The sequence below is a fragment of the Babylonia areolata genome, chromosome 30, assembly GCF_041734735.1.
Source record: "Babylonia areolata isolate BAREFJ2019XMU chromosome 30, ASM4173473v1, whole genome shotgun sequence".
Taxonomy (NCBI): Eukaryota; Metazoa; Mollusca; class Gastropoda; order Neogastropoda; family Buccinidae; genus Babylonia; species Babylonia areolata.
The window spans coordinates 5,743,570-5,763,569 of record NC_134905.1 but is presented as its reverse complement, the minus strand read 5'-3'; the positions used below and the strand labels follow the sequence as shown (position 1 = coordinate 5,763,569).

Genomic DNA, 20,000 nt, shown 5'->3' with positions numbered 1-20,000 from the left:
GCTCGCTCCCACAGATCTTCGTTTCGGATCTTCTCCTGCCATCGGATCTTGTAGATGCGCCTCAGACAGGTGTTGAAGAATGTCTGAATCTTCTGCTGCATCGTCTGTGTTGTCCACCATGTCTCGCATCCATAGAGCAGAATTGACTTCACATTGGAGTTGAAGATGCGGAGTTTGGTTTTCAGCTGTTTTAACCTTCCCCTATCGAAGTCCGGCCTCCGTTCACACCTGGGTGGAGTGAGGCACACACACACAAAAAAAATAATAAAAAATAAAATAATAATAATAATAATAATAATAATAATAATAATAAAAGGAGTAAAGTGCATTTCCCAAGGACACAACACCATGCCGGAACTGGGGTCTTCAAACCCTGATCACCGTTGAACACTGGATCGGAAGTCCCCACACCTAATTGATTATGTCATGGTGACTCTGGTGATGATTCTGTTTGTTTGTTTGTTTGTTTTCTCAGGCTCTGATAATGCCATGATGCCTCCGATGACGATTCTATTCTCTTTGTTCTGTCAGGCACTGATAATGCCACAGTGCCTCCAATAATGATTCTGTTTGTTTGTTTGTTTGTTTTGTCACTGATAATGCTGTGGTGTCTCCAATGACGATTCTCTATTCTCTTTGTTTTCTCAGGTTCTGATAATGCCATGGTGTCTCTGATGATGATTCTATTCTCTTTGTTTATTTTCTCAGGCTCTGATAATGCCTCGGTGCCTCTGATGACAATTCTATTCTCTTTGTTGTGTCAGGCACTGATAATGCCATGGTGCCTCCAATAATGATTCTGTTTGTTTGTTTGTTTGTTTGTTTTGTCAGGCACTGATAATGCCATGGTGTCTCCAATGACGATTCTATTCTCTTTGTTTGTTTTCTCAGGTTCTGATAATGCCATGGTGCCTCTGATGACGATTCTATTCTCTTTGTTTATTTTCTCAGGCTCTGATAATGCCTCGGTGTCTTTGATGATGATTCTGTTTGTTTGTTTGTTTGTTTTCTCAGGCACTGATAATGCCACGGTGCCTCCGATGACGATTCTATTTGTTTCTTTGTTTTCTCAGGCACTGATAATGCTACGGTGCCTCCGATGACGATTCTGTTTGTTTCTTTCTTTCTTTGTTTTCTCAGACACTGATAATGCCACGGTGCCTCCGATGACGATTCTATTCTCTTTGTTGTGTCAGGCACTGATAATGCCACGGTGCCTCTGATGACGATTCTATTCTCTTTGTTGTGTCAGGCACTGATAATGCCACGGTGCCTCCAATAATGATTCTGTTTGTTTGTTTGTTTGTTTTGTCAGGCACTGATAATGCCATGGTGTCTCCAATGACGATTCTATTCTCTTTGTTTGTTTTCTCAGGTTCTGATAATGCCATGGTGCCTCTGATGGTGATTCTACTCTCTTTGTTTATTTTCTCAGGCTCTGATAATGCCTCGGTGTCTTTGATGACGATTCTATATGTTTGTTTGTTTGTTTTCTCAGGCACTGATAATGCTACGGTGCCTCCGATGACGATTCTATTTGTTTGTTTCCTTCTTTGTTTTCTCAGGCATTGATAATGCCATGGTGCCTTTGATGATGATTCTATTTTCTTTGTTTTGTCAGGCACTGATAATGCCACGGAGCCTCCGATTATGATTCTATTCTCTTTGTTTATTTTCTCAGGTTCTGATAATGCCTTGGTGTCTCCAATGACGATTCTATTCTCTTTGTTTGTTTTCTCAGGTTCTGATAATGCCATGGTGCCTCTGATGGTGATTCTATTCTCTTTGTTTATTTTCTCAGGCACTGATAATGCCACGGTGCCTCCGATGACGATTCTATTTGTTTGTTTCTTTCTTTGTTTTCTCAGGCACTGATAATGCCATGGTGCCTTTGATGATGATTCTATTTTCTTTGTTTTGTCAGGCACTGATAATGCCACGGAGCCTCCGATTATGATTCTATTCTCTTTGTTTATTTTCTCAGGTTCTGATAATGCCTTGGTGCCTCTGATGACGATTCTATTCTTTGTTTGTTTTCTCAGGCACTGATAATGCCACGGTGCCTCCGATGACGATTCTATTTGTTTCTTTCTTTGTTTTCTCAGGCACTGATAATGCTACGGTGCCTCCGATGACGATTCTGTTTGTTTGTTTGTTTTCTCAGACACTGATAATGCCACGGTGCCTTTGATGACGATTCTATTTGTTTATTTGTTTGTTTATTTTCTGTTTATTTATCTATTTTTTTTTCTTTTTTTTTTTTATTTGTTTATTCATTTTATTAATTTTATTTATTTATTTATTTGTTATTTTATTTTATTTATCTTTTTAATTAAAAAAAAAAATTGTTATTTTATTTTATTTTATAATTTTTTTTATATTTTCTCAAGGCCTGTCTAAGCGCGTTGGGTTTCGCTGCTGGTCAGGCATCTGCTTGGCAGACGTGGTGTAGCGTATATGGATTTGACCGAACGCAGTGACGCCTCCTTGAGCTGCTGTTACTGATACTATTTTCTCAGACTACTGATAATGCCACGGTGCCTCTGATGACGATTCTTTATAATGCCACGGTGCCTCCGATGATGATTCTATTTGTTTGTTTGTTTCTTTGTTTTCTCCAGGCCCTGACAATGCTACGGTGCCTCTGATGACGATTCTATGTGTTTGTTTGCTTGTTGTTTTTTTCAGGGTGAACGACATCATTGTCAAGGTTGGGGGTGAGGACATGTCCAACACCACACACACTGCTGCAGTGGACGCCCTCACACGTTCCGGCTCCAAGGTCCTCCTGGTCAGTGTTTAACTCTTTCGCTGCCGCCAAGTATTGTATTGTATTGCATTGTATTGTGACGCCCTCACACGTTCCGGCTCCAAGGTCCTCCTGGTCAGTATTTAACTCTTTCGCTGCCGCCGAGTAATGTATTGTGTTGTGACACCCTCACATGTTCCACCTCCAAGGTCTTCCTGGTCAGTATTTAACTCTTTCACTGCCGCCAAGAATTGTATTGTGTTGTATTGTATTGTATTGTATTGTATTGTATTGTGACGCCCTCACACGTTCCGGCTCCAAGGTCCTCCTGGTCAGTATTTAACTCTTTCACTGCCGCCAAGTATTGTATTGTATTGTATTGTATTGTGACGCCCTCACGCGTTCCAGCTCCAAGGTCCTCCTGGTCAGTATTTAACTCTTTCGCTGCCGCCAAGAATTGTATTGTATTGCATTGTATTGTATTGTATTGTATTGTGACACCCTCACATGTTCCACCTCCAAGGTCTTCCTGGTCAGTATTTAACTCTTTCACTGCCGCCAAGAATTGTATTGTGTTGTATTGTATTGTGACACCCTCACACGTTCCGGCTCCAAGGTCCTCCTGGTCAGTATTTAACTCTTTCGCTGCTGCCAACTATTGTATTGTATTGTGACGCCCTCACGCGTTCCGGCTCCAAGGTCCTCCTGGTCAGTATTTAACTCTTTCGCTGCCGCCAAGAATTGTATTGTATTGTATTGTATTGCATTGTATTGTACTGTATTGTGTTGTATTGTGACGCCCTCACACGTTCCGGCTCCAAGGTCCTCCTGGTCAGTATTTAACTCTTTCACTGCCACCAAGAATTGTATTGTGTTGTATTGTATTGTGTTGTATTGTGATGTCCTCACACGTTCCAGCTCCAAGGTCCTCCTGGTCAGTATTTAACTCTTTCGCTGCTGCCAAGTATTGTATTGTATTGTATTGTGACGCCCTCACGCGTTCCGGCTCCAAGGTCCTCCTGGTCAGTATTTAACTCTTTCGCTGCCGCCAAGAATTGTATTGTATTGCATTGTATTGTATTGTATTGTATTGTGACGCCCTCACACGTTCCGGCTCCAAGGTCCTCCTGGTCAGTATGTATTGTGTTGTGTTGTGTTGTGATGCCCTCACATGTTCCGGCTCCAAGGTCCTGGTCAGTATTTAACTCTTTTGCTGCCGCTGAGTATTGTATTGCATTGCATTGCATTGTATTGTATTGTATTGTATTGTGATGCCCTCACACGTTCCGGTTCCAAGGTCCTCCTGGTCAGTATTTAACTCTTTCACTGCCGCCAAGAATTGTATTGTATTGCATTGTATTGAATTGTATTGTATTGTGACATCCTCACATGTTCTACCTCCAAGGTCCTCCTGGTCAGTATTTAACTCTTTTGCTGCCACCAAGTATTGTATTGTATTGCATTGCATTGTATTGTATTGTATTGTGTTGTGACGCCCTCACACGTTCCAGCTCCAAGGTCCTCCTGGTCAGTATTTAACTCTTTCACTGCCGCCAAGAATGGTATTGTATTGTATTGTATTGTATAGTGATGCCCTCACACGTTTCGGCTCCAAGGTCCTCCTGGTCAGTATTTAACTCTTTCACTGCCGCCAAGTATTGTATTGTATTGTATTGTATTGTATTGTACTGTATTGTATTGTGACGCCCTCACACGTTCCACCTGCAAGGTCCTCCTGGTCAGTATTTAACTCTTTTGCTGCCGCTGAGTATTGTATTGCATTGCATTGTATTGTATTGTATTGTGACGCCCTCACTCGTTGCGGTTCCAGTATTTAACTCTTTCGTTGCCGCCAAGTATTGTATTGTATTGTATTGCATTGTATTGTATTGTATTGTATTACTCTTTTGTCAAAACTCTGTGTGAAATTCGGGCTGCTCTCCCCATGGAGAGCGTGTCAATTTAGTGATAGGTACTAGGTAAGACTGGCTTTACCAATTTAGTGATAGGGTAATTGGCACCGACAGTGTAGTGATAGGCTAATTGGCACCGACAGTGTAGTGATAGGCGAACCGGGGAGCATGTGAAATGAGAGTAGGTGGCACAGGATTAGTCGAATTAGGACGACACCTGTGAAACACAACCCACGCGCCCTGCCCACTCCTCCTCGGCTCCTCACCTGACACACACACACTCTCTCTGTGTCTTTTTTTTTTTTTTTTTTTTTTTTTTGTTGCCCCATCATCTGCGCCGTTTTCAGTGGCATTACTCCCACGCCGCTCATTTAGATTCCCCCATACACGGCCACACCCGGGTTCGTCCGTCGCAGTTCCAGCGTCAGCAGTCCACAGGGAACCATCAATGTTAGGTCGCCTGGAGGCCACAGTCCAGAGGAGACCCTGCACTGCTGCACTCTCTGTGTCTCTTTGTCTCTGTCTCTCTCTGTCTCTCTCTCTCTCTCTCATGACAATAACTTGTTTTGCTCACTGTGTTGCAGTACGTCCGACGGATGAAGGCTCCATCAGAAAATGTGATGGAGATTGAGCTGGTGAAAGGGGTGAATAAGGGTGAGTTTTCTTTCTTTCTTTCTTTCTTTCTTTTTTTTTTCTTTTATTTAAATTTCAACTATTGTGTTGACAGGGGTGGATTTTATTTGATTAGAAAGTTGGGATTTTTTTTTTCTGTGATGCTTTCTCTTTCTTTTATGTGATGAGGTTGTGAGGGGTGGTTAGTGTTTCAAACCTTTTCTTTCAACAGGGAGGTGGGGAGGGGTGTGTGTGGGTGGGGGGGGGGGAGGGAGGGGGGAGGGGGGGCAGAAGGGGAGCGTATGCAGTAATCTTTAACCTGAATTTTTTTTTTTTTTTTTTACTTCTTTTTATATTCTCCAAAACCTCTTCTTTTGATTCTGACCAGTGGTGACGGGCGCAATAGCCGAGTGGTTAAAGCATTGGACTGTCAATCTGAGGGTCTCGGGTTCGAATCACTGTGACGGCGCCTGGTGGGTATAGGGTGGAGATTTTTACGATCTCCCAGGTCAACATATGTGCAGACCTGCTAGTGCCTGAACCCCCTTCGTGTGTATATGCAAGCAGAAGATCAAATACGCATGTTAAAGATCCTGTAATCCATGTCAGCGTTCAGTGGGTTATGGAAACAAGAACATACCCAGCATGCACAGCCCCGAAAACGGAGTATGTCTGCCTACATGGTGGGGTAAAAACGGTCATACACATAAAAGCCCACTCGTGTGCATACGAGTGAACGCAGAAGAAGAAGAAGATTCTGACCAGCGATCAACAATGGTCCATTGTAGTCCATCTTTTTTTGCTTGTCTCTATTTATGATATCTTTCAATTGTGTGTGTGTCTGTGTGTCTTGTTTCTTTATGAAGTTTTTTTTTCTGTTAAGTTTCTCTCTCTCTCTCTCTCTCTCTCTCTCTCTCTCTCTCTCTGTGGAGGGGGAGAAAAAATACTGGTGACTGATGGATTCGAACTGGTGCGCTCAGATTCTCTAGCTTCCTAGGTGGACGCTTAACCTCTAGGCCAACACTTCACATGCGGAAGATAAAATATGCTTGTTAAAGATCCTGTCATCCGTGTGAAGTGTTCAGTGAGTTGAGGAAGCAAAAACATGAAACGGTAAGTTACGGAAACAAGAACATACACAGAATGTCACACCCCTGAAAGTAGAGCATGGCGCTGGTTTGAATCATGACTCAGCCGCCGATATTTTCTCCCCCTCCACTAGACCTTGAGTGGTGGTCTGGACGCTAGTCATTCAGATGAGATGATAAACTGAGGTCCCATGTGCAGCATGCACATAGCACACGTAAAAGAACCCCTGTCAACAAAAGGGTTGTTCCTGGCAAAATTCTGTTGAAAAATCCACTTCGATAGGAAAAACAAATAACACTGCACGCAGGAAAAAAATTTAAAAAAAAATTGGTGGCACTGTAGTGTAGAGACGTGCTGTCCCTGGGGAGAGCAGCCCGAATTTCACAGAGAGAAATCTGTTGTGATAAAGAGAAATAGAAAATACAAATACAAAAATACATGTGTGCGAACATGGGAGTTTCAGCCCAGATCTGCAAAAGCAGAAGACAGAGATATACACTACTGACTGTTAAAGCGATAGATAGATAGACAAAGTCGACGGGCGCAGTAGCCGAGTGGTTAAAGCGTTGGACTTCCAGTCTGAGGGCCCTGGGTTCGAGTCTCGGTGACGGCGCCTGGTGGGTAAAGGGTGGAGATTTTAGCAATCTCCCAGGTCAACATATGTGCAGACCTGCCAGTGCCTGAACACCCTTCATGTGCATACGCAAGCAGAAGATCAAATCGCACATTAAAGATCCTGTAATCCATGTCAGCGTTCGGTGGGTTATGGAAACAAGAACATAGCCAACATGCACAGCCCCGAAAACGGAGTATGGCTGCCTACATGGCAGGGTAAAAATGGTCATACACGTAAAAGCCAGCTCGTGTACATACGAGTGAACGTGGAAGTTGCAGCTCACAAACGCAGAAGAAAAAGAAGAAGAAGAAGAACATAGATAAAGTAATGATAAGAATAACACAGTGTGAAAACCTTTTTGACTCACTTGTGTAAACAAAGTGAGTCTGAGTTTTAACCCGGTGTTCGGTTATCTGTGTGTGTGTGTGTCTGTGTGTCCGTGGTAAACTTTAACATTGACATTTTCTCTGCAAATACTTTGTCACTTGACACCAAATTAGGCATAAAAATAGGAAAAATTCAGGTCTTTCCAGTCATCTTGTTTTAAACAATATTGCACCTCTGGGATGGGCACAAAAAAATTAAAAAAAGAAGCCTGATTAAATGCAAACTGCATCTACTGTTATATTTATATTTTTTGTATTCTCTAAACTTGGCACTTTGACCTCTTATTCTGACACAACAACAAGAGCAGTCATTATTATCATTTTTTGTTTAAACAGGAACTTCTTTTGCTAAGCATGGAAGTTTTATTTATTTTTGCAAACGTTTTGGTGCAGATAGTAAAAAAAAAGGGAAATTACTCTGTAATTAATGCTAGGGGACTTAATTTATCACAAGTGAGTCTTGAAGGCCTTGCCTCTCTTGTTGATCTTTGTGTGTACTGTTCAGTGTAATATAACACAGCTCAGCAGCGGAATGTGGCAGAATGGCCAAGGCGCTCATCTGCCAGTACAGAGTCCGTGACTGAGGGTCTGGGTTCGAATCCTGCCCTCGCCCTTTCTTCCCCTGTTTGACTGGAAAAATCATCAAACTGAGCGCCTAGTCGTTTGGATGAAACGATAAACCGAGGCCCCGTGTGCAGCACTGAAATGGCAAAAATCATTGGAGAATTGTTGATTTAAACAGTTCAGTTCAGAATGCCAACTGTATCAAGCAAAAATGAACGATATTTAGAATAGTGTGTTGGTACCAGAATGCTCGTACCTGTTCTACAAGGGGAAGTAACCATGGCATGAGTTAACTGGTACCTGGAGTACGAAAGTTACGCAAGGGCTTTTTTGACTCACTTGTGTAAACAAAGTGAGTCTATGTTTTAACCCGGTGTTCGGTTGTCTGTGTGTGTGTGTGTCTGTGTCTGTGTGTCCGTGGTAAACTTTAACATTGACATTTTCTCTGCAAATACTTTGTCAGTTGACACCAAATTAGGCTTAAAAATAGGAAAAATTCAGTTCTATCCAATCATCTTGTTTAAAACAATATTGCACCTCTGGGATGGGCACAAAAAAATAAAAAAGAAGCCTAATTATATTCAAACTGCATTTACTGTTATATTTGGATTTTTTGTATTCTCTAAACTTGGCACTTTGATCTGATGTTCTGACCCAACAACAAGAGCAGTCATTATTATCATTTTTTGTTCAAACAGGAACTTCTTTTGCTAAGCATGGAAGTTTCATTTATTTTGCAAACGTTTTGGTGCAGGTAGTGAAAAAGGGAAATCTGTAATTAATGCTAGGGGACTTAATTCGAATCTGGTTAGGACTTTTTTCTTTTTTTTTTTAACACGAAGCTCTATAATAACAAATACAGAACACATTTTAACGATTAGATTTTTTTTTTTTTTAAGTGTATCACAAGTGAGTCTTGAAGGCCTTGCCTCTCTTGTTTTTGTATGTGGGTATTACAGCCCCCCCCCCCCCCCCCCCCCACCACTCCTCCCCACCCCCCTCCCCCAATCCCCTTACACTCTCTGAACCATGATCTGCGTACTTTTCACGTGCGCTACACAGGTTTGGGCTTCAGCATCGCGGGGGGGAGGGGGAACCAGCACATTCCAGGGGACAACGGCATCTTCATTACCAAGGTGATCGAGGGAGGCAGCGCTGAGCAGGACGGCCGTCTGGCTGTCATGGACCGCTTGATTGCTGTAAGTTTTTTTTTTTATCTGTTTATGATGATAATGATGATAATGACAAAAATGATGATGATGATAATAATATATTGATAATTGATGATGATAATGATGATGATGATGATAATAATGATAATAGTATTAATAATAATGATGTTGATGATGATGATGATAACAGCACCAATACCAGCAACAAAACAATAACAATAATAATGATAATGATAATCATAATAATAATAATATTAATGATAATAATGATAATGACAATACCACAACTACTACTACTACTACTACTACTACTACTACTACTTAATGACATAAAAAATGATGATAACAATGATAGATAAAAGACGGCCTCCTTGAGCAAGCTGAAAAAGTCCAACTGAAACTGTAACACCCAACACTGCACCTGTGTGTCCTGTCTATCACCAGGTGAACGACACTCACCTGGAGGACGTGTCTCACGAAGAGGCAGTGGCGGCCCTCAAGGCCACTGGGGACGTCGTTCGGCTCACCATCGCCAAGCCGTCCTACTTCCCCGACGTCAGTTCACATGACGACGACCTGGGTATGTGTCAGAACTGGAGCTCGCAAGATCTGTCTCCCCACACCCCCGCCCCGCCCCCTGTTGTCCTCGACCCTTTCCTTTTTTTTTTTCTTCTTTTTTTTTTGGTATGTGTGTGTGTGTGTGAATACTGTGTGTGTACACCTCATACATGCCCCGACGTCAGTTCCTATGACGACGACCTGGGTATGTGTCAGACCTGGAGCTCGTGAGATCTGTCTCCCCACCCCACAACCACCCCCTGTTGTCCTCGACCCTTTCCTTTTTTTTTTTCTTTTTTTTGTATGTGTGTGTGTGTGAATACTGTGTGTGTACACCTCATACATGCCCCAACGTCTGTTCCTATGACGACGACCTGGGTACGTGTCAGAACTGGAGCTCGCGAGATCTGTCTCCCCACACCCGCCCCCTGTTGTCCTCGACCCTTTCCTCTTTTTTTTCTTTTTTTTTTTTTTGGTATGTGTGTGTGTGAATACTGTGTGTGTACACCTCATACATGCCCCGACGTCAGTTCCTATGACGACGACCTGGGTATGTGTCAGAACTGGAGCTCGCAAGATCTGTCTCCCCACACCCTCGCCCCGCCCCCTGTTGTCCTTGACCCTTTCCTTTTTTTTTTCTTTTTTTTTTTGGTATGTGTGTGTGTGTGAATACTGTGTGTGTACACCTCATACATGCCCCGACGTCAATTCCTGTGACGACGACCTGGGTATGTGTCAGAACTGGAGCTCGCGAGATCTGTCTCCCCACCCCACAACCACCCCCTGTTGTCCTCCACCCTTTCCTCTTTTTTTTCTTTTTTTTTTTTTTTGGTGTGTGTGTGTGAATACTGTGTGTGTACACCTCATACATGCCCCGACGTCTGTTCTTATGACGACGACCTGGGTATGTGTCAGAACTGGAGCTCGTGAGATCTGTCTCCCCACCCCACAACCACCCCCTGTTGTCCTCGACCCTTTCCTTTTTTTTTTTTTCTTTTTTTTTGGTATGTGTGTGTGAATACTGTGTGTGTACACCTCATACATGCCCCGACGTCAGTTCCTATGACGATGACCTGGGTATGTGTCAGAGCTGGAGCTCGCAAGATCTGTCTCCCCACATCCCCGCCCCCTGTTGTCCTTGACCCTTTCCTTTTTTTTGTCTTTTTTTTTTTTGGTATGTGTGTGTGTGTGAATACTGTGTGTGTACACCTCATACATGCCCCGACGTCAGTTCCTATGACGACGACCTGGGTATGTGTCAGAACTGGAGCTCGCAAGATCTGTCTCCCGACACCCGCCCCCTGTTGTCCTCGACCCTTTCCTCTTTTTTTTCTTTTTTTTTTTTTTTGGTGTGTGTGTGTGTGTGAATACTGTGTGTGTACACCTCATACATGCCCCGACGTCAGTTCCTATGACGATGACCTGGGTATGTGTCAGAACTGGAGCTTGCGAGATCTGTCTCCCCACCCCACAACCACCCCCTGTTGTCCTTGACCCTTTCCTTTTTTTTTTTCTTTTTTTTTTGGTATGTGTGTGTGAATACTGTGTGTGTACACCTCATACATGCCCCGACGTCAGTTCCTATGACGACGACCTGGGTGTGTGTCAGAACTTGAGCTCACAAGATCTGTCTCCTGACACCCGCCCCCTGTTGTCCTCAACCCTTTCCTCTTTTTTTTCTTTTTTTTTTTTTGGTGTGTGTGTGTGTGAATACTGTGTGTGTGTACACCTCATACATGCCCCGACGTCAGTTCCTATGACGATGACCTGGGTATGTGTCAGAACTGGAGCTCGCGAGATCTGTCTCCCGACACCCACCCCCTGTTGTCCTCGACCCTTTCCTTTTTTTTTCTTTTTTTTTTTGGTGTGTGTGTGTGTGGATACTGTGTGTGTACACCTCATACATGCCCCGACATCAGTTCCTATTACGATGACCTGGGTATGTGTCAGAACTGGAGCTCGCGAGATCTGTCTCCCCACATCCCCGCCCCCTGTTGTCCTTGACCCTTTCCTCTTTTTTTTCTTTTTTTTTTTTTTTGGTATGTGTGTGTGTGTGAATACTGTGTGTGTACACCTCATACATGCCCCGACGTCAGTTCCTATGATGACGACCTGGGTATGTGTCAGAACTGGAGCTCGTGAGATCTGTCTCCCCACATCCCCGCCCCCTGTTGTCCTCGACCCTTTCCTCTTTTTTTTTTTTTTTTTTTTTTTTTTGGTATGTGTGTGTGTGAATACTGTGTGTGTACACCTCATACATGCCCCGACGTCAGTTCCTATGACGACGACCTGGGTATATGTTAATATGTCAAAACAGGGGCCCACGATATCCTTCTTTCCCAGCCCACCCCCCACCCACCCCACCCCCCCAGTCCTGCTTTTCTTTTCTTTACTTTTTTTTGTGTGTGTGTGTGCGAACACTTAAAAAAAAAAAAAAATTACATTAAACAAGTACACCTTGTACTTCCCCCGATGTCTGTTCTGATGACAATGACCTGGGTTCGTGTCAACATAGGAATTTTCCAGATCCTTTCTTGTTCACCCCAGCCCCTCGCGCCCCCACCCCCCCCCCCCCCCCCCCCCCCCACACACACACACCCCTCCTACTACATCTGCCTCAGCCCGCCGCCCCCAACCTTTCTATTTTTTTTCTTTTATTTATTTAATGAACACTTTTGGGGGTGGGTTGGGGGGAGGGGGATATTTTCATCATACAAGTACACCTCATGCTTCCCTCATGTCAGTTGTCATAACAACGAGCTGGGTACGTGTCTAAACAGGAACTTACGAGAGCCTTCTCTTTCTCCCCCCTGAAATCCCGCTTTTTTTTTGCTTTTTTTGTGTGTGTGTGTGAACTTTTTGTTGTTGTTTTTTTTGTGATAATATTTACATTATACAAGTACATCTCATGCTTCCCTGATAGCAGTTCCCATGACGACAACCTAGGTGCATGTCAAACACAGGAACTTGCAAGATCCTTCTCCTCACTTCCTGATCCCCCTTACTTTTTTTTTTTATTCCATTTTTGTGAACATTTTTTTTATTTTTTAGAAATATTTACATTATACAAGTACATTACTGAAATTCAAACCCGGGACCCTCAGATTGAAAGTCCAACGTTTTAACCACTCGGCTGTGGCGTGTGTTGTAGCGCTGTTGGTTGTAGGGCTAGGGTCACTCTCTCTCTCTGTGCCTCCTCTTTTTGTCAGAACAGATTTCTCTGTGTGAAAATTGGGCTGCTCTACCCAGGGAGAGTGCATTGCTACACTGAGAGCGCCACCTTTTTTTTTTTTTTTTTCTTTCTGCCTGCAGTTTTATTTGTTTTTCTATCGAAAAGAACTTTTCTACCGAATCTGGCCAGGTTTTTGGTTCTTTTACATGCGCGACCTGCATGCTGCACACGGGACCTTGGTATAGCATCTCATCTGAATGACTAGTGTCCAGGTGCCAGTTGCATTGCTTGGTTCTAACTTTTTGACAGTTACATGTGACTAAATGCCTTCGTTGACCGAACTATGCCATTGGTCAGTTGCATACCACACACCTTCGTTGACCGAACTATGCCATTGGTCAGTTGCATACCACACACCTTCGTTGACCGAACTATGCCATTGGTCAGTTCCATACCACACACAGTCAGTAGCAGGTTACTGCCTTACCATACTAGGCTCTTCCGTCCGAGCAATGCAGCTGGCTCCACACCACCGCTCAAGTTCTAGTGGAGGGGGAGAAAATACTGGCGACTGTGGGATGTGAACCAGTGCGCTCAGATTCTCCCGCTTACCTAGGCGGATGCGTTACCAGATTTGACAGTGCAGCAACGGGCGCAATAGCCGAGTGGTTAAAGCGTTGGACTGTCAATCTGAAGGTCCCGGGTTCGAATCACGGTGACGGCGCCTGGTGGGTAAATGGTGGAGATTTTTACTATCTCCCAGGTGAACATATGTGCAGACATGCTAGTGCCTGAACCCCCCTTCGTGTGTATATGCAAGCAGAAGATCAAATACGCACGTTAAAGATCCTGTGATCCATGTCAGCATTCGGTGGGTTATGGAAACAAGAACATACCCAGCATGCACACCCCAGAAAACGGAGTATGGCTGCCTACATGGCGGGGTAAAGACAGTCATACACGTAAAAGCCCACTCGTGTGCATACGAGTGAACGTGGGAGTTGCAGCCCACGAACGCAGAAGAAGAAGAAGACAGTGCAGTGTAATCACCCATTAAAAGTCAGTAGTTTTCAAGCATTTTCCCTCATTCCTATTCCCGTTTTCCTCGATGAAAATCGTTCGAGATTAGAAGAAAAAAAAAAAATATATATATATATATACATCTGTGTGTCTGCCAGATTTATCGGCACAGCACAGTCACCCGACGTCGTCGGTACCCTCCCCCATGTCAACATTCCGACCCGCGACCCCCCCACCCCCCAAACGCAGCATGACAGAGGAGGAGGAGGATGACGATGATATGGACAGGTGAGAGGGAGAGAGAGAGAAAGAAAGAGTTGGCATGTCTGTTGTCTGGGTGTGTAAGGTGTTCTCTGTGTCATCTGTTGTGTATGGTGTTATCTGTTATGTAAGCTGTCGTCTTGTGTTGTCTGTGTGTATAAGATGTCGTCTGTGTTGTCTGTGTGTATAAGATGTCGTCTGTGTTGTTTGTGTGTGTAAGGTGTTGTCTGTTGTGTATGGTGTTATCTGTTATGTAAGCTGTCGTCTTGTGTTGTCTGTGTGTATAAGATGTTGTCTGTGTTGTCTGTGTGTGTGTAAGGTGTCAATCATCTGTTGAGTATGGTGTTATCTGTTATGTGAGCTGTCATCTGTGTCGTCTGTGTGTATAAGATGTCGTCTGTGTTGTCTGTGTGTGTAAGGTTTCATCTGTTGTGTATGGTGTTATCTGTTATGTAAGCTGTCGTCTTGTGTTGTCTGTGTGTATAAGATGTCGTCTGTGTTGTTTGTGTGTGTAAGGTGTTGTCTGTTGTGTATGGTGTTATCTGTTGTGTAAGCTGTCGTCTTGTGTTGTCTGTGTGTATAAGATGTCGTCTGTGTTGTCTGTGTGTGTGTAAGGTGTTGATCATCTGTTGAGTATGATGTTATCTGTTATGTAAGCTGTCGTCTTGTGTTGTCTGTGTGTATAAGATGTCGTCAGTGTTGTCTGTGTTTATAAGATGTTGTCTGCGTGTGTAAGGCGTCGTCTGTTGTGTGTGGTGTTATCTGTTATGTAAGCTGTCGTCTTGTGTTGTCTGTGTGTATGTCATCAGTGTTGTGTGTGTGTGTAAGGTGTTGTCTGTTGTGTATGGTGTTATCTGTTGTGTAAGCTGTCGTCTTGTGTTGTCTGTGTGTATAAGATGTCGTCTGTGTTGTCTCTGTGTGTGTAAGGTGTTGATCATCTGTTGAGTATGATGTTATCTGTTATGTGAGCTGTCATATGTGTTGTCTGTGTGTATAAGATGTTGTCTGTGTGTGTAAGGCGTCATCTGTTGTGTATGGTGTTATCTGTTATGTAAGCTGTCATCTGTGTTGTGTTTGTGTGTAAGATGCTGTGTGTGTTGTCTGTTATGTAAGCTGTCATCTTTGTTTGTGTTGTATGGTGTCCATACTGTATTGTATTGCATTGCATTACATTGTATTGTATTATATTACTACATAGCTATTCTCTGTGTGTTTGTCTGTAAGGTGCTGTGTCCATTCTTTAAGTCTGTGTTTGTGTTGTGTTATATTGTGTTATGCTGTATTATATTATATTGTATTGCATTGTATTACCACATACCTGTTTATCCCTACTATCTGTTGTGTATAAGGTGTTCTCTGTTGTGTTGTGTAAGGTGTTGTCTGTTGTCGTTTCTTTATGTCAGTGTCTGTGTTGTTTTGTATTGTATTGTATTGTGTTGTATTACCACATACCTGTTGCTGTGTTGTCTGTGTGAGGAAGGTGTTGTCTGTTGTCAGTGTTTTTATTTATTTTTTTTATAATTATATTTGTGTTGTGTTGTAATGTCTGCTGTCAGTTCTTTAGTTTTTATAATTATGTTTGTGTTGTAGTATGTTGTATTGCATTGCATTGCATTGCATTTCATTGTATTGTCTGTTGTCAGTTCTTTATTTTTCTATGATTATGTTTGTGTAGTATTATGTTGTATTGCAATGCATTGTGTTGTAATTTGTTTTATTGTGTTGTATCTTATTGTACTGTGTTGCACTGTATTGTACTGTATTGTGTTGTATTGTACTGCATTGTGTTGTATCGTGTGTTGTACTGAGAAAGATGAGGACGAGCGCGACAGGTGAGACACACAGAGAGAGAGACTGTGTGCACCTGTTGTCTGTGTTCTCTCTGTGTGTCTGTCTGTGTGTCTTCATACTTGTGGTTGTATTGTGTTGTCTGTGTCAGGCAGTATCTGTGTCTTATTGTTGTCTCCGCCTTTATAACTGTCTGTATCTTTTTTGAAACTAGTGTAAGGTTATGCCTGTATTATTGTATGTATTGTATGATAGTCAATCATGTCCGACTTTGACCATCAGAAGAGCAGAGGAGGCAACTGCTGTCCCAGCTATCTGGGCTAGAATTTGATGAAATGGAACTGGTACTGCCAAAGTGGACCTGAGTCACAAGGAATATTAGGGGTGATGATAACATTGAGGGTACAAATGTATGGTTGTCGTGTTCGACTTAATGACCATCAGAACAGCAGAGGAGGTAACTGCTGTCCCAGCTATCTGGGCTAGAATTTGATGAAATGGAACTGGTACTGCCAAAGTGGACCTGAGTCACAAGGAATATTAGGGATGATGATAACATTGAGGGTACAAATGTATGGTAGTCGTGTTCGACTATGACCATCAGAACAGAACAGCAGAGGAGGTAACTGCTGTCCCAGCTATCTGGGCTAGAATTTGATGAAAGTGGAGAGTGTCTTGCCCAAGTTGCACCCAGTTCCCACTCTCTCGGTCAAAAGGGTTTCAGGACAGTCTGTGTTGGGATGGTTCCCAAAGGCCAACCCAGCCCCCCAAAGCAAAGCTGCAGCACAGAGAGCCAGCGCAGTCTTGCCATGTCACATACCGAAGTCTTAGTCACTGTGTCTGATCTCTCAGTTTATTTTTGACTCACTTGTGAAAACAAAGTGAGTCTATGTTTTAACCCGGTGTTCGGTTGTCTGTGTGTGTGTCTGTGTGTCTGTGTGTCCGTGGTAAACTTTAACATTGACATTTTCTCTGCAAATACTTTGTCAGTTGACACCAAATTTGGCATGAAAATAGGAAAAAAACAATATTGCGCCTCTGGGATGGGCACAAAAAAATTAAAAATGAAGCCTAATTATATGCAAACTGCATTTACTGTTATATATATATATATATTTTGTATTCTCTGAACTTGGCACTGATATTCTGACCCAACAACAAGAGCAGTCATTATTATCATTTTTTGTTCAAACAGGAACTTCTTTTGCTAAGCATGGAAGTTTTATTTATTTTGCAAACGTTTTGGTGCAGATAGTAAAAAAGGGAAATTACTCTGTAATTAATGCTAGGGGACTTAATTTATCACAAGTGAGTCTTGAAGGCCTTGCCTCTCTTGTTGGTAGTTATTATGCCTGTCAGTGCTCTTGTTTCTTTCTGCCTGTCAGAATTTTTGCTACGTTTGTGTTGTCTGTTTTGATATTTTGTGCGTGTAGGTGTGTGAGTTAGCGGAGGAGGGGTGGCCTTGGCCTCGTGGTTATGCGCCTTATGGGAAGCGGGTGTTCGCGGGTTCGTATCCCATGTGCACACCTTGCTTTTTTTTCTTTTTTTTTTTTACTCACTCCTCCACTGGACTCATGGGTGTTGGGTCTGGGTGGTAGTAGTCGTTCAGAAGAGACGACGATGAATCAAGGTCCCATGTGGAGCATGCACTTTGCGCATGTAAAAGAACCTTAGGCAGCAAAAGGGTTGGTTCCTGGCAAAAATCTTTAGCATAATCCACTTCGATAGTAAAACAAATACACTTGCAGACAGGATGGTGGGAGGGGGGAGGGGAGAAGGGGAGGGGGCCAGGGTGGGGGTTGGGGTGGCAATACAATACTTGCCGATCAATTTCCAAACTGCTTTAGTCATTCAAGGATTGCTTTCCCTTAAAGTTGTTGGTTTTTTGTTGTTGTTGTTGTTTGTTTTGTTTTTTTATCATAGTTTTGATGAAAGAGGGAAGCAGCTGCATTTACTTGCAGCTTTAATCATTCAAGGATTGCTTCCCCTTAAAAATTATTTGGGGTTTTTCTTTGTGGATTTTTTTTGTTTTTCATTATCAAGTTTTGATGAAAGAGGGGAAACAATTGCGTTCCCTGAACGCTTTAGACATTCAAGGATTGCTTCCCCTTAAAATGTGTGTGTGTGTGTGTGTGTGCAGTATTTCATTATCAAGTTTTGATAAAAGAGGGAAATAATTACATTTCCTAAAAGCTTTAGACCTTCAAGGATTGCTTTCCCTTCATTGTATGTCTGTGTGTGTGGAATTTTTCAGTATTAAGTTTTGATAAAAGAGGGAAATAATTGCGGCAGTTCCTGAAAGTTTTATTTGTTCATGGATTGCTTCCCCTCGACAGTATTTGTTTCATTTGCTTTGTAGGGTTTTTGATTAACTTTCGATGATATAATGTTTAGTGTTTTGTGGCTAGACGCAACAGCATGTCGAGTAGGGAGTGGGGGGATGGGGGTGAGGGGTGGGTGGGGGGAGGAGGGAAAGGATTTTTTTTAATTTTTTTTTTAAATCTTTAAAGATTCTTTCACTCTATTCTTTCTACGTAATTTTGCTTGTAACACTTCCCCTTGTCCACGTAAAATCATACCAGCTGTGTTTGACTGCTGCACAGTTGTTGTTTTTTTTTGTGACAGAAACGTCCCAGAAACATGCTTAGGACATAAGACGGATCAAACATAGATTGAAATATCAAGAGTTATTTTTTTCCTTGATCATAAAGGTTAAGGTCTCCGAAACTATTCATGAGATAACCGTACTTTGAACAAAATGTAGATCAAACGTAGATGGAAATACCAGAGTTTATTTCCTGTTTGAAGATGGTGTGGATCAAACGTTGATGGAAAATACCAGGGTCGTTTCCCTGTTTGAACATGATGTAGATCAAACGTGTAGATGGAAACGCCCAGAGTTTAATTTCCTGTTACCGGAAGGCTTTAAGGTCACCGAAAGTTCTTTTGTTTTTCACAGTGAGGACTGACTCCCAAAGCGGACCGCTAGCCTTGAAATCATCGTGCTGTGAGCTACACGTGTGGCATGTTGAGTCACAAGGATTTCACATGCTGTTGGAGAAAAAAAAAAAATGTGTTAATCAGAGACGGACAAGCTGTAGCGTAGTTGCTGGCAACTAACAATGATAATGATGATGATGATTGTAATCATAATTATAACACTGATCAAAACAGTTACGTTTATACAGCATTTTTTAAGCCTCACATAGCGCTTTTACAGTTTCATGTACACACATGTACGCACGCATAATATATATGCTCTACCAGTGTTAAATGTATTCTGCAGGTACAGCAAGAAAGGTTGTTTATTCCTGTTTGTATCCAAGTTGTTCGGTCTTGTACGGTTTTGTCTTGTTTGTCACCCTTGTCTCTGTCTCTCTCTCTCAGTTTCTGTCTCTCTCTGTCTCTGTCTCTCTCTCTCTCTTGCCATCTTAAAAATACCCACATAAACACTGAATGTTTATAAAAAAAAAATAAAAATAAAAAAAAGAGAAAAGCATGTACTTTACTTATCTGTTATGCTTGTTAGTGAAGAAATAGTCTTCTGCCTGTCTGTCTCAGGCTGTGTCTCTGTATCTCTCTGTCTGTCTGTCTGTCTCTCTGTCTCAGTCTGTCTGTCTGTCTGTCTCTCTCTCTTTATGAGAGAATTACATGCTTGTTATTTTCACACACCTCCCTTTTCCCCTCTTCAAATAGAAAGGTTACATTTAATGTTAATAATCATAATAAAGTTTTCATTCATTTCCTCATTTAATTGATTAATCAGTTCATTCATTCTCTTTCTTTGTATCTGTCTGTGACTCTTTCTCTTTGTTTCTCTTTGTCAGGGTGTTTGTCTATCTCTATCTGTCTCTCCCCCTCTCTTTTTTCTCTCTCAACCACACACACACACACACAAACGCACACGCACACGCACACACTCGTGCACGCAACCTGTGCGTATTTCGTTCTTTCTTTAGTTTAACGCCTTTTCACTGTGTGTCTGTGTGTGTCTGTATCTCTGTGTGTGGTTTGTGCATGTATGTGTGTGGGTTTGCATGTGTATTGAGTGTGAGTGCTTGTGCGTGTGTGTGCGCACTCGTTTGCATCTCATTTTGCAT

At 42.5% G+C, this 20,000-nt stretch overlaps 1 protein-coding gene across 1 annotated transcript in view; it reads left to right on the top strand.

The window, feature by feature from the left end:
• The window catches only part of LOC143275303 (disks large homolog 1-like), an 83,125-nt gene that overhangs the window by 62,653 nt on the left and 472 nt on the right, over positions 1 to 20,000 (top strand). The window contains exons 8-13 of the mRNA XM_076579300.1: positions 2,689 to 2,791; positions 5,247 to 5,316; positions 8,992 to 9,128; positions 9,546 to 9,681; positions 14,010 to 14,139; positions 18,860 to 20,000. The exon at positions 18,860 to 20,000 is cut by the window's right edge and continues 472 nt beyond it. Of these exons, the coding sequence (XP_076435415.1) occupies positions 2,689 to 2,791; positions 5,247 to 5,316; positions 8,992 to 9,128; positions 9,546 to 9,681; positions 14,010 to 14,139; positions 18,860 to 18,869 (586 nt within the window). The 3' untranslated portion in view covers positions 18,870 to 20,000. The remainder of the gene's footprint in view (positions 1 to 2,688; positions 2,792 to 5,246; positions 5,317 to 8,991; positions 9,129 to 9,545; positions 9,682 to 14,009; positions 14,140 to 18,859) is intronic.